The 12,725-nt window shown below is 40.2% G+C and overlaps 2 protein-coding genes across 3 annotated transcripts; one reads left to right on the top strand and one right to left on the bottom strand.

The window, feature by feature from the left end:
* Positions 1 to 2,506: 2,506 nt before the first annotated feature.
* On the bottom strand, positions 2,507 to 3,829 carry marveld1 (MARVEL domain containing 1). The gene is given in 1 exon segment (NM_001311013.1): positions 2,507 to 3,829. A coding segment is annotated over 1 exon segment (489 nt). The 5' UTR covers positions 3,603 to 3,829; the 3' UTR covers positions 2,507 to 3,113.
* A 2,026-nt stretch (positions 3,830 to 5,855) lies between these two features.
* LOC105021391 (arginine vasopressin-induced protein 1) lies at positions 5,856 to 12,677 on the top strand. Of its 2 annotated transcripts, none has more exons than XM_029120568.2 (5): positions 5,856 to 6,440; positions 7,719 to 7,828; positions 9,131 to 9,303; positions 9,431 to 9,639; positions 10,926 to 12,677. In XM_029120568.2, the coding sequence occupies exons 3-5, from the start codon at positions 9,187 to 9,189 to the stop codon at positions 11,161 to 11,163; spliced, it is 564 nt and encodes a 187-aa protein (XP_028976401.1). In that variant the 5' UTR covers positions 5,856 to 6,440; positions 7,719 to 7,828; positions 9,131 to 9,186; the 3' UTR covers positions 11,164 to 12,677. The 2 variants fall into 2 exon arrangements, with proteins under 2 accessions (XP_028976401.1, XP_010887340.1); XM_010889038.4 differs by having other exon boundaries at positions 7,670 to 7,828.
* Positions 12,678 to 12,725: the final 48 nt, after the last annotated feature.

The raw sequence follows: 12,725 nt of genomic DNA, 5'->3' as shown, positions 1-12,725 counted from the left end.
CTTTCAATTCTAAATGTTATTGATCAAAATTGCTAAGCTATGTTATGGCCAACCAGTTGTCCATTAAGAACTGTTTGAACTCAGCAACATTAGTAGGTGTTTTTATAAGCATGAACCAACATTTTCCACAGCAATGTGAGAGCCTGATCAACAAATAAAAGAAAGCATTTGGTTGCAGTTATGGCAGCTACGGATTGCACAACCAGTTATTGTAAGGGGGAGATCATTGGGTGTTGCATAACTTTGTTCATTAAATAAATTTAGATTTCACATAGCTAACTTTAATTTAATATTACTGAACCAATTATTACTTTCATTATTTTTGGTTAAGCATCTGAAAACATTCAGTGAAAACAGATTTCTTCATAGCTCCTACACATTTTTGAGCATTTGAAAGTTGGTTTAGTGTCTAGCAATCCAAGACTTACTGTTATTGTGTATTTTAATTCACATTTATGCTAATTAAAATGGTCAATAGTACGTAAAGGTTTTTAGAGGATTTTAAGTTAGTAGAGCTTAGATATTATAAAGTTGGACTGTAGCTTAACTTACCTAAGGTTGAGTTATAGACCAGCACTTTTCTTCCCCACCCGACTTTGCATAGGATCCAACAGCCATTATATAATCTCCCACTCGTTTTACAACGCAGACAAATTCTTCAAAAGATTGGTTTGCAACATGTCGGACTGAACATTTTAGGGGCCTGGCAAGCAAGACCCTGTGTAAATACAAAAAATGTACTGCATATACTAATCTCGCAAAAACAAAATTTCAATTAAACTGAATAGGCCCTTAAACTTAAACAGTGCAAGAGGAAATGTCCCAATATAAGTCTATAGACCTTTTCTCTCCATTGACATGCATGAAGTAGAAGAATAAAAATGCCAACAGGGAGCAAGATAATACACCAGATGTATAAATCGGAAGCATGGGTCATCATTTTCACTACCCACAGTGACAGGAAGCCCGTGGCAGGGCAGTGGAGGCCTGTGGAGTAAGATAGACCAGGGCAGACATTCAGACAATTTCCTCTTCAATGAAACATCTGATTTCAGTAATTTTGCAAAAAGCTGAATACATTATGAACAGAGAAGACTACAGTTATTTCAATGTTATTTTAAACCACCCAATTTTTTTGTTGGAAGTAATATTTTGTTTATAAAATCTATAAGTATAATCTCTATAATCCCTCAGTTAGCCAGATCATTTCAAATTTGTAAGCAAGTGGTTTTGATGACATGGGGCACAATTTGGCAACTACAGTAAACTAAAAACCGTTTTTTGGGGACTCTATTTGACTCAATAGTGACACTTTTACAACTAGAGGTCAAAAATTACATAATGCATCTTTAACAAAAAATAACTGGTCTCTTTCAGATTAATTCAGTTCAGTCTGAGTAAACCCAGAGGAAATGTCCCTGGTTTAGTAGCCAGTGTAAATATCACTGGGCTGGCACCCTAACATCTGCCTGACTGTGTGGAATTGCCCTTTTTTTTTTTTTAAACACTCTCGCTTAATCAATCTGACTTTTTCCCCTCATAGTGCCTTTCTATGTTCGCTGTTAGTCCTTCTCCCTACATTTTCCCTACAACTGTTTGAAGCTGTGAATGTCCTAGATTCCTACTTACTGAGGAAGTAAATTACTCCACTTTGTATCTTAGCTGTTCCCTTGGACTGTGCTGTGGACAAATCACTTGTGACTTTCATTGACATTTTGGCAGATAGATATTTTAAGAATTTAGCAGCTTATCCAGAGAAACTTAAATTAATGAGTACAGATTTTTGAATTGGGACAGGAGAATCAGAACAACAACAGTGTTGTTGCAAGCGCTATGCTTTTAGTTCCTTAGCTACAAAGTAGAAGACTTATGTTGTATACAGTACACCTGTTCAACACAAACCTCACCCTCCCCTGTTTAATGTCCAGCAACTTTTTTGGCTCAGCATAGAACATGAGTCCCGTCCCAAAATGTTAAAACACGGTCCAACATTCTCCTATGTCCTATGTCCAACTCGGATTCTCAGTGATTTCCATACCAAACAGGTATTTATTTTGCTCTCGGTGGAACAAAAGAACAGGAGTTGGGTTTTTAGCTGTTCATCTCACCTTCCTGTAGACCAGACTAATTCACACACTTGAAATATAACTATAATCCCATAAATGCATAGCCGCAAACGTAGGTTCAGTCACAGAGGCAGTGATTACAGAGTAAGCAACACCCTGCTAGGCTTTTCATGTGGTTGTCTGGCATCCCAGAGAACCCTGCTTATTAACAAAACCTGTTTATCTCAGACAGGAAGTAGCAGAGGGCACCCCACCCCAATCTGGCTTTCATTTGGGAGGTACACGCTTATCTGCACATGGATACGCATACACAAACTTATACAAGTAGGGCTGGACAGTGCCTTCAGATTTTTGTCAGTACATTTTAAAATCTTATACAATAGAAAAAACCAGCAGCATATTATGTATGCTATAAAAGAGAACCCTTTCTCTCTGGTGTTAAGTGACATTTGTTTATTTATCAACTTCAGTCTATACATGAAGGACATTTAAGAAATAGTTAGCAACAGACATTTAATGTTTTGTTTTTTTTGTCAGTTAGGTATGGGCTCCACTTGCTTACAGGACACTTAAAAACAATGGAAACAAATATGATGTTCATATCAAAGGCTTGTCACCTCACGTCCCTGCTTTCGCTTGGTTAATAAGGCTACGAGAAATGTATTTGTTAAGGCCACCATGAAAAGTCTATCCTAGGACTGGTTCGATTTTTTGGAATGTTCTTATCAAAATAAAATCACTAAGCCTACCAAAAAAGTATATAAGTCCGACGATATTTCAAATAATTAGTATAGTTTGGTTGATAGCTTGTTGTCTTATAAACACACAAACAGAAATACAGTTTATAAACCTTGATTTAAACTACTGAAATGATACAAAAATTAAATTAGACTACAGAACCAAATATGGACAAACCAAGAGGCCACTTATGGACACAGAAAATACACTTCAAAAGTTTTCTTGCATATCCATATAGAGTTATATCCTCCCTCCAGCAATTCCCCACCCCATCTCTTACTTATATGTCCTCTTCTGTCCTTCACTCACTCAAATCACCGTCTGCTCGCCCCTGCACTTTTTACACCCCAGATATACCGCGGAGATGAGATAAACCATCACGCCCAGACATGCGAACACCGAGACAGCCACGTAAACTTTATACAGGCATGAGTGTTTGTATTGTTCCAGGTTGCAGTACTCGTACCGCTCCGTCTTGTATATCATGACGCCGATTGCGGGTATATACAACACCGCGGCCGCGATGTCGTGAACTAGGTTGCTAAGCAACCACCGGTCCCCTCCCAAGATGGGGACCAGGTCCTGTTTACCCAGTAGGGTGATGAAGAATGCGGCGAGGGTGAGCAGCCAGAATAGCACGGCCACGAAGAGGACGAAATGGATGGAGCCTTCGTATTTGTTTAAAGCGATCGTAACCCATAGTCCTGCTCCGATTAGGATCTGGAGGATCCGGATAATGCCGAGAAAACTCTTGAGGAAGTCCCGGAAATGTTTGCTCACCTCCGGCTGGGGGGGCATATCTGCTCAGGCGAAACACTTGGTCCTTGTACGGTGCAAGGCGGGGGCTTTTCAATCTGCCCCAAAATGAAAAGAAAAACGTGGGGAAACGACAAAGAAAAAAAGGAGGCAGGACTGCTATTGAACTGGTTAGAAGTGCAAAGTTTGTCCGAGAGTTTTCTTTTGTTTTGCACAGAGAGTATTGTATGTGTTTCGCCTCTTCCCGTTTTCTTTTCTGGACTACACCCGGGGCTTGGGGGAGGGAGAAAGAGGGACGAACTAAAATTCAAATACTGCTCCTCCTCATCTGGTGTGTGTCGTGTGTGTGTGTGTGTGTGTGTTGTTTTAAAACAAGGAAAATCAAGCTAAGTGAGGACATTTGGTTGTCCTCGCTACAACAAGTATAATCTCTATCTGTTAAATTAAAGAAAAGGGGTTAGAATTAGAATCGGGATTAGTGTTAATTTTAGGTATACAGTTTAGGTTAATAAGGCTTGGGTTAGGTTGAGAGTTTAGTAAAAAAAAAAACGTTTAGGGTATTCAACTTCTGTGTTTACCCAAAAACTAACTAAAACCTAACTAATCATTTCCCCATTTAGATAACAAAGATAACTACATTGCCTTCACAAAGATAGAAAAAAATTGCCCACCAGGGAAATTAATAGTTAGGTTTTTGCTTAGCAGTTTAGTTTAGGGAAAACATACAATTGAACATAGTGTTACAATTGAGGTTACTTTCAGGTTTAAACATTGCCCTTTAGGGTTATGCGTTAGAGCTAGGTTAAGTTTAGGCAAACAAGTTAGGTAATTCAGGCTAAGGTGAGATAGGTTTAGGAAAAGGCTAACGGTTAGGTTTAGGGCTAGCAAATAGGGAACATAGATCAATGCATCAGGGCTAGGTTTTATATCCCCACAAGGGTATACAAATTAATGTGTGCTTGAAAGAGAGAGAGAGAAATGTATAGTAGGGCAACTGGGTGAGCCATAAGAAAGGGACAACCAATGGAGCAGAATAACCATAAATGTCCGAAAACCAATGTTATTCTGATATTTATTTGTTTACCCTAGCCATTACTGAACACAATACTTGGGCATTTGAGATGTCTTTATTCATTTTAAACTTTTATAAGTGAGGTTTATGCTGCTGTTGATTTTCTTGTGTTTTTTCCATGGCAATCAAGCATGGCCGTGGGTGGATGTTTTGATCAGGGGGTGCTGGCAATAGTAAACCGCGTGGTGGGATTCAACGGATATTGACACACGGGGAAAGGCATGGCCGCCGGCCATCCAAGCATGGATGGACGAAATCATACGTGTCTCGCCAACCGACATATAATATAGCTCAGACAAACTAGCTGTATGTCTGGGTGTTCAGAGCTCAGGAAAATCTATAGGTCACTGTAATGTTTAGAGTAATATAATACTCCATTGGTAGACTAAACTCTTAGAAAAACTATTTTATGTAATTGTATGACACAAGTGATAGAATAGTTTTTGTTTAATGTACCACATTTTTGTACACAGTACATACATATGCAGGTACACATGGACATGTGTCCGGTTGGCCTCATCACCATTGGGTAAGGTCACATCAATGACTACGGGCATGGAAGCTAAAAGGTCACTTTATTGGTTTTTCCAAAATTCAGGGCAAAAAGCAATGTAGTGGTCAATACCGTCGGTTCTCTTTCGGTTGGTCACTTCTGTGCTTTCAGCTTGTTGGGAGGATGGCCTGGGGCTTTCCTGTGGGCTCTGTTTTCCTAGTCCCCCCCTTTTCAGGATTCTTTGGGTAGTGTAACCTTTGTTCTCTGAGGAAGGGAATGTTGTGCCCCACACTGTAAAAGTCGCAGTAGAGAGTGTATACAGATGTTACTGGATTTTTTTCCACACGGGCGCCACACCTGTAGGGACTTATTAGGTGTGATTGTTTTTTTTTTTATGATTTGCTTGACTTATGTTTGTTGCCCATTACGGCATCAGGGAACAAAGGTTATATACATAATCCAAGGTTATCGAGTGCCTTGACTTCTGTGCTAAACAAAGATAATGGCAGCATAATGATGATGTCACCAATTAATCACATGTGGGGTTTTAAATGTCAGCATGATATCCAGTCTCATCTAGATGATGCACAATTATAAGCCTTTATTATGTCATAAGTGCATTCAACTCATTCATTTTAACTCATTCCCTAGTCTTAAAATTAACCCTTACCCTAATTTTTATCTTACCCTAACCTCAATAACCTGACATTAATGCTGAAACCTAACCTTAGCCAAACGTCTATTCCTAAACCAGGAAAAAATAAAATAATCTAAAAGTAATCCCAATTCTAACACTATGCCTTATTGTACGTTTTACCCTACCACTAACCCCTAAACTGGAAATGTTTCCAAGTTCGTGCTGGTCAAAAATCCTTGTGAACACCGATTTTTCCCTTCGGGTCCCCACATGTACATAAACATAGATCTGGATCACACACCCGCCTGCGGGGTGACTTTTTGCTAATATAGCCTAACCGTCAATCCCCTCACACAACAGGACCATTGACGTCAATGGATTTCTGCGTATCCAATAGGCGGAGCTTTATGTCTCTCCCACAAACTTTCTAATTGCTCAACAAAACAATCCATCCAGCCCAATAGGGCTCTCATTGGTGGATACTTACAGAGGGATAAACCTGAGATGGCAAGATTACTAAAAGAACGACCAATTGACTGCAACTTCGAGTCGACAAAGCTAACGATACATCTCCGGTCTTATTGTATCAGTATTGACAAAATTAACCGTAGCTATACAGAAACAGCACAAAATGGCCAGAGGAGACAGAATACAAACGACTGTCATTATCGTGTTACGGTAAGAACGTGTTTCTTGTTAATGCAGAGTTCTATATTCGGAATGTACGCGTAAGACTCTCCTTGACCAACATTAAGCTACTTGAAGTCCTTTGTTGGCATTTTAAATAAACCGAATCCCTGACAAAAATCTGTATTGACAAAAATCGAGACAAATATGTCTGTTTTGATTCTAAAACGGGAGCATTTTAAGCCGTGTGTGCATAATTGTATTATTTTATGCTTAGTTTTCTTTTGAATAACGCATGAGGCAATTCCATATAATTACGCAAAAATTGTTTTATGGTTGCATTGGTCTAATGTTGGTAAAAATGTATATGGACAAATTATGCAAAGCACTGTGTATGTATGTATGTATATTATAATGCATACAATGTATTTCGAAAGTATTCAGATCCTATCACGTTCTCCACATTGTGTTAATGTGTTATAGACCTAATCTATAACTGATTAAATTATATATTTCCATCAATCTAGACACAATACATCATAATGACAAAGCAAAAACACTTTTTTGAGCCAATGTACTGAAAATGAAAACAGTAATATCACATGTATTTAAGTATTTAGACCCTTTATTCAGTACTTTGTAGAAGCGCCTTGGGCAGCAATCACATCTTTGAGTCTTCTTGGGTATGTCTCTACCAGCTTTGTGGAATTGCCCATATCCATTCGGTATGCCAACGTTAAAACCCCAAAATGATTTCTGCCTCATCACAAGGTATCTCTTGCAGAAGTGCAGACCACACAAGGCATCACGAGAACTGCTATCATGTCACTTTGTTTTAATGTTTAGTAAGTTAAATAATTATCAAATGAAACTATGTTTTAAAACATGAAGGGGCCATATGTAAGGTTTTTACTGTACTACAAACATAACAACAAGTATACATGACTAGAAGACATCTGCAGTTATTGTTTTAAAAAAAAAGTGAACAAAATTGTTCAGAGTGCTTGAGGTATTCCCCATTTAAATGTTCTTGCCAATCCATCTATCAATTTGAAGTGTAGCCTCCTCATTCTCACTTTTTACATTCGCAGTATTGTCCCCTCCAACCTAAACCCCCCTGGACTAGCTAATAATATTTTGGTCTTAAGAGGTCAAGTCTTTGCTAAATTATAAACGTTCAAGGCAGGATTCTACACAGTGCCTCTTTACCAATTTTGATATGCTGACATTAACCAATGGTTCCCAAGTTGACCCTGCCCTGTGTTTGTTGGTTGTCATAGGGTGCTCTCTTCACCATCATTGTTTTGGTCTTACATGTCAACTACCAAGTGCCTAACAGACCCCTTCAAACTACACAAGTGACGGCCAACCTTTCTGACGTGGGGGGGGAAGAATCGGCAACTCTAATCTGGTTCAGGAGAACAGAACAGCAATTCATGGTAATTTTGTTATATTTATTTTGATACATTTTATTTTTTTATATATTTTTTATTTAATGGTTACCCGGTTTTTTTCTCCCCTTGCAATTTTGTAGTTGTGCCCTTTGATTGAGATGTGCCCTTTGATTGAGATGTGTCCTTTGATTGAGATGTGACCTTTGATTGAGATGTGCCTTTTGATTGAGATGTGCCTTTTGATTGAGATGTGCCCTTTGATTGAGATGTGCCCTTTGATTGAGATGTGTCCTTTGATTGAGATGTGTCCTTTGACTGAGATGTGCCCTTTGATTGAGATGTGCCCTTTGATGAGGTGTGTCCTTTGATTGAGATTTGTCCTTTGAAACACATCTTGCCATGTCCTTCTGCATCTTATCACACTGACTGCTTACCTCCAACCAACAAACTATGTGAGGGCACACCTCCAAAAACAATAAATGTTATATGGATATTTGAGTTTGTGGGAACCCAAACATAACTTTAATGTGTTAAAAAAAAGAAATTACTGATATAAAATATCAGTTTAATTTCCCCCCAAAACTGTACCACCATCAAATCATGTTATAGTTCAGAATTAGCCTCCAGGCTCTTCAAAAATTCTAGAGGAGAAAGGGAGACGGGGTGACAGGGAGAGAGAGAACATACATTCCAAATATCCACACTAGCATACAACTGCAAAAGTGCCCTTCTTTTCTTCAATAAAATTGACCTGGTGACACAGACAGGTAGACCTTAAATGACTCTGATGCTTATACCATTAAACTTCCTGTCACTGACCCAGTTCCTGTTATAATTCTGACCTGGTGACACAGACAGGTAGACCTTAAATGACTCTGATGCTTATACCATTAAACTTCCTGTCACTGACCCAGTTCCTGTTATAATTCTGACCTGGTGACACAAACAGGTAGACCTTAAATGACTCTGATGCTTATACCATTAAACTTCCTGTCACTGACCCAGTTCCTTACAGGTAACCGAGTGGTCTTAGTTATTACAGTAGATTAGCTGGTTTTTACCATCTGCAGTGTAATGGGCTTTGGGACAGGACAGAGAGGCTTCCTCTATCTGCTCCCTGAAGCAGGATTAAACACAGTCAAAGACTGTCAGTAGCTTGCCTTTTGCCTTTCAGTGTGCCCTCACATAGGTCCAGAGTTTTTCCTAAGCCATAACCAGGGCCCACTGTTTTCTCTGGCCAGCCCGGGACATGTAACACAAACATTCCTCATTTGTAAGTTGACAAACGTGAAACACAAAAAACAGTGATTTCTTGCCCTTAACCTTAATCCTTCGAATCTTCCTCAGGTAAGACCATCTAGCAGGCCCGTCTCTCCGCTCTTGGTGCTTTATCCCAGGGAAGGATGGATACGGAAGCAGCCTCTCCATCTCCCTCCCCCACTGTGGCAGGGCCCTCCACTCTGTGGCGTCTGGCAGAGCGGAGGAGCAGGAAGGCTGGCTCCGGCAACATCTTCGGTGGGGTGAGTTTGAAGTTTCCCCGTCTCAGTAAGTTACCTGGTTAAAGAGGCTACATTAATAAAACCGCCAGTTAGGTACATAGATGCAAATTATTAACAATGTGTAACCAGGCACCCACCCCCCACCCAGGTGAATCTGCGTCAGCTGCAGAGGCTGTTCACGGCTGCTGGGGACCAGGATGCAGAGCAGAGGGCCCAACTGGTGTGGGGCCATGAGGACGAGGCTGAGCTGGCCCAGGCCCTGATCGGTCTGAGGGCCAGGGGCCGACGGAGGGGAATCAGGGCGGAGGGAAGAGAGACACTTGGGCCACGTTGGCTCCAAGCTTTTAATCATCTAAGGTGGGTCGGAGTGATGCACGTGCACACCAGGATATCTGCGGGTCCTTTAAAGGTCCAGTAAACGTAACCACTCTAACCAACACAGGTAATCCATTTCTGCTATTGTTCTTGGCGGGATCTTAACAGAAAAATGGAGAGCGCTGTTGCTCACCAATGGTAACATTTTGTTCACTGAATTGTCCAAAGCAAATAGTTGTATTGTCCAAGGCAAATTGTCTTGTGCAAATGCCGCAAATGAAGTTGATCCATTTTATCCACACCTGCGTTGTCACGTAGGGCGTCGAGCCTATAGGAATGTGTCTTTATTTAGTTCCCCCCAAAAAACAGGACGCAGGTGGAAATGGATTACGTTTGTAGAGAGCCATGGCAAGCATGCGAAAGATGCTACTGCAACGGGTCCTTTCCTGACAGTTTGAAAAATGTAGATCAGATTTTGCCATTATTAGCCATATTGACACAATTGGGTCAAGCTGTATCTCGCTTCCTTTTAACTACCTTGACAATGGCAGCCGTCAGCCACCAGAGCCTGATTGTACATGTAAGTAATTTATGCTAATCTTTTTAGCTAACTAACTTCTGCAGTGTTCACAAGTACAGCTCTGGTCTGAGGAAAATGCCACTTAACGTTGTGCCGCGTTTTGCACTGCACAGGGATTCACAGTTGCCACATGAAACAGTCAAAAAACGTTTTATTTGTGATGTCGAACTGTTCTTAATGAAGAGTAAAATGGTATGCGTTTTGCCCCAAATGTTTGCAATAAATATAGTTTAACTAGGTTGAACTTTAGGCTAGATTTTGTCAATAAGTAGGATTTGTCTTGGGTTAAATGCCCAGGAAAAAGTCATGGCCCTGCATTGTTAAGAAACAGAATGAGAATTCCCCTTTTATTTCTGTAGGGTAGTATTAGCACATGTCTGTTATTAGTCTGTTTTTTGCACAGACCTTAAAATGTGATTTAAATTGCATTTGAAGTGGCATTAAATATGTCTTGAATTTAACATGCAGATATCCAAACACACACACACACACACACGCTGTGGTACAGGTCAACACATCCTATGCATTCACTAACCTCACACACAAGTATGAAAAGACTGACGCACGCCTGCAGAGAAGCATGTAGAAACATGAGCTATTAAAATCAGGAACTTACAATAAAGAAATGAATTAATCCTTCAGAGTTCTTTCTCCATTTTATCACATAGCACAATAACTCTCTGAACTTGGCAGCTTTCTTCTGGCTTGACATTTCAACAAAGTCGTCCTCTGTGATGTGTTTCTGCAGGATTGGCGAGAGTTCGGCGAGCGGCCAGCAGAGCATAGAGCAGCCTTCTGCCTGCAAGACTGAGTCAGGAGCCGCCCACAGCAGACCAGACACACAGGGCCCTGAGGCCTCGAGAGGAGCTGAAGAAACCGCTAAGGACGAAAGCCAGACCTCTGGGAGACAAGCCAGGCCAGGACCACTGCTGAAGAAGGGAGGGGCGAGCGACCCGGAGAGGTACCTCCACCGTGTCCTACACTGACGCGTACAACGATTAGGGTGGAGGAGCAACGCTACCCCTGGATCCCTCCACCCTAATGGTTAGCGTGAGCATTAGAGGATGGAAAGATCCAGTCCAGGGAAGGACAAAGGTCTGTTTGTTGATCTACATCTTGAGACAGGGAAAAACAATTCTGATGCGTGAAGACCCGGACCTGCAAGATGAGTGACATTAGGAGGTTTGATAGTCTCACGGCATCACGTCCTGTCTCAGGAGCTGCCTTATAAGTTCTTCCAAATACTTTTCTGTTGTTTTTCCTTATGTGTCTATTCAGCACTACATACTAAATCCTGAGCTAGACATACGTTTAAAATTCTCAACTGGACATGTAAAGGTGCATCCACAAAAAGAAAAGGAGTTTCAACTGGAAAGGAGAGTTTTAGAATCAAGTCTAGAGACATAGTACTATAACACTGCCGTTTCCTTCCTGTTTGTAGAGAAAAGGCTTCTGTCTTTCTCAGACACACACACACACACACAGTCAAGGTTTCACTATAAACTGAAAAGCATCAGCAGCCAGCTAAGCTTCAAAGTCGTACTTCATTAAGAGGTGTCTACATCAGACAAACAGCAGACAGTAAGCCAACTAGAGTCCATATTCCTCTATACTGTAGATCATTCATTGGTGCTGAATCATTGTGAATACATCCCATGACAAGAGCCAGGAGTCTTTTTTTGAGCCTGAGATCACCTGACCCAGAAAATCTCTGGGCCCCAGATGTTGGCAATAAATTCAGTATAACTAGAGGAAACTGGGCATCATATGTTGGGGATTTAAAGGATTAAGGATTACATTATTATGGCCATCAGATGCACAAGTATTCTTTTACTTTTAAAGATGGCATGAAAAGTGAAAGAACAACAGTAGTTTTCTCTAGGTCATTCGTTATTCAAAAGTCTAATGTCTGAAATGTGTAGGGACAAACTACAAGACCAACCTTTAACACTTTATGATCAGTGTGTAACTGTATATAAGAAGGTATTTATATAATTTCTACCTGATTTGTGGGGGGGTTGTTTCAGGTTTTATTCATCGGCCAGTAACAACTAAATATTTCTCAAAGTAATGATATTTGAGTTGGACATACCAAGAAGTCTAGATGCAATATAAAATTGGTTAACAAATGAAGTGTGACAGACTGGTCATACCAGAATTCTTACAGTCATTTTTTTACTGTGCCTATTTTAAAGCAACAGGGTAGCAGCAAATGCATACATATTTTCTCATACCTGGTCAATGTCTAAAGACAGAAAGATGGAAAAGAAGTGTGTACTTAAATGATATGTGCACTTTTAATGACACTACAGTGACACTAATGACACTACAGTACTTACATTTTAGTCATTTATATACTTCAGTGATTGCATACAGTTATGTATAGTGTTTTTCTTCTTGACTGGCTGGGTAGAGAAAACATTGAAATATAATGTCTTATGATAAACATTTACTGTGAATACATAGTTTGATTAAAGATGGGTTTGGATAATATTGAGAATGGGTTGTTTGTTGAGTTTTTATGAACCATTTGTAAAATACATACTGG

The sequence above is a fragment of the Esox lucius genome, chromosome 6 (assembly GCF_011004845.1).
Source record: "Esox lucius isolate fEsoLuc1 chromosome 6, fEsoLuc1.pri, whole genome shotgun sequence".
NCBI lineage: Eukaryota > Metazoa > Chordata > Actinopteri > Esociformes > Esocidae > Esox > Esox lucius.
The sequence above is the reverse complement of the archived record's forward strand: the minus strand, read 5'-3'. Positions and strand labels throughout refer to the sequence as shown.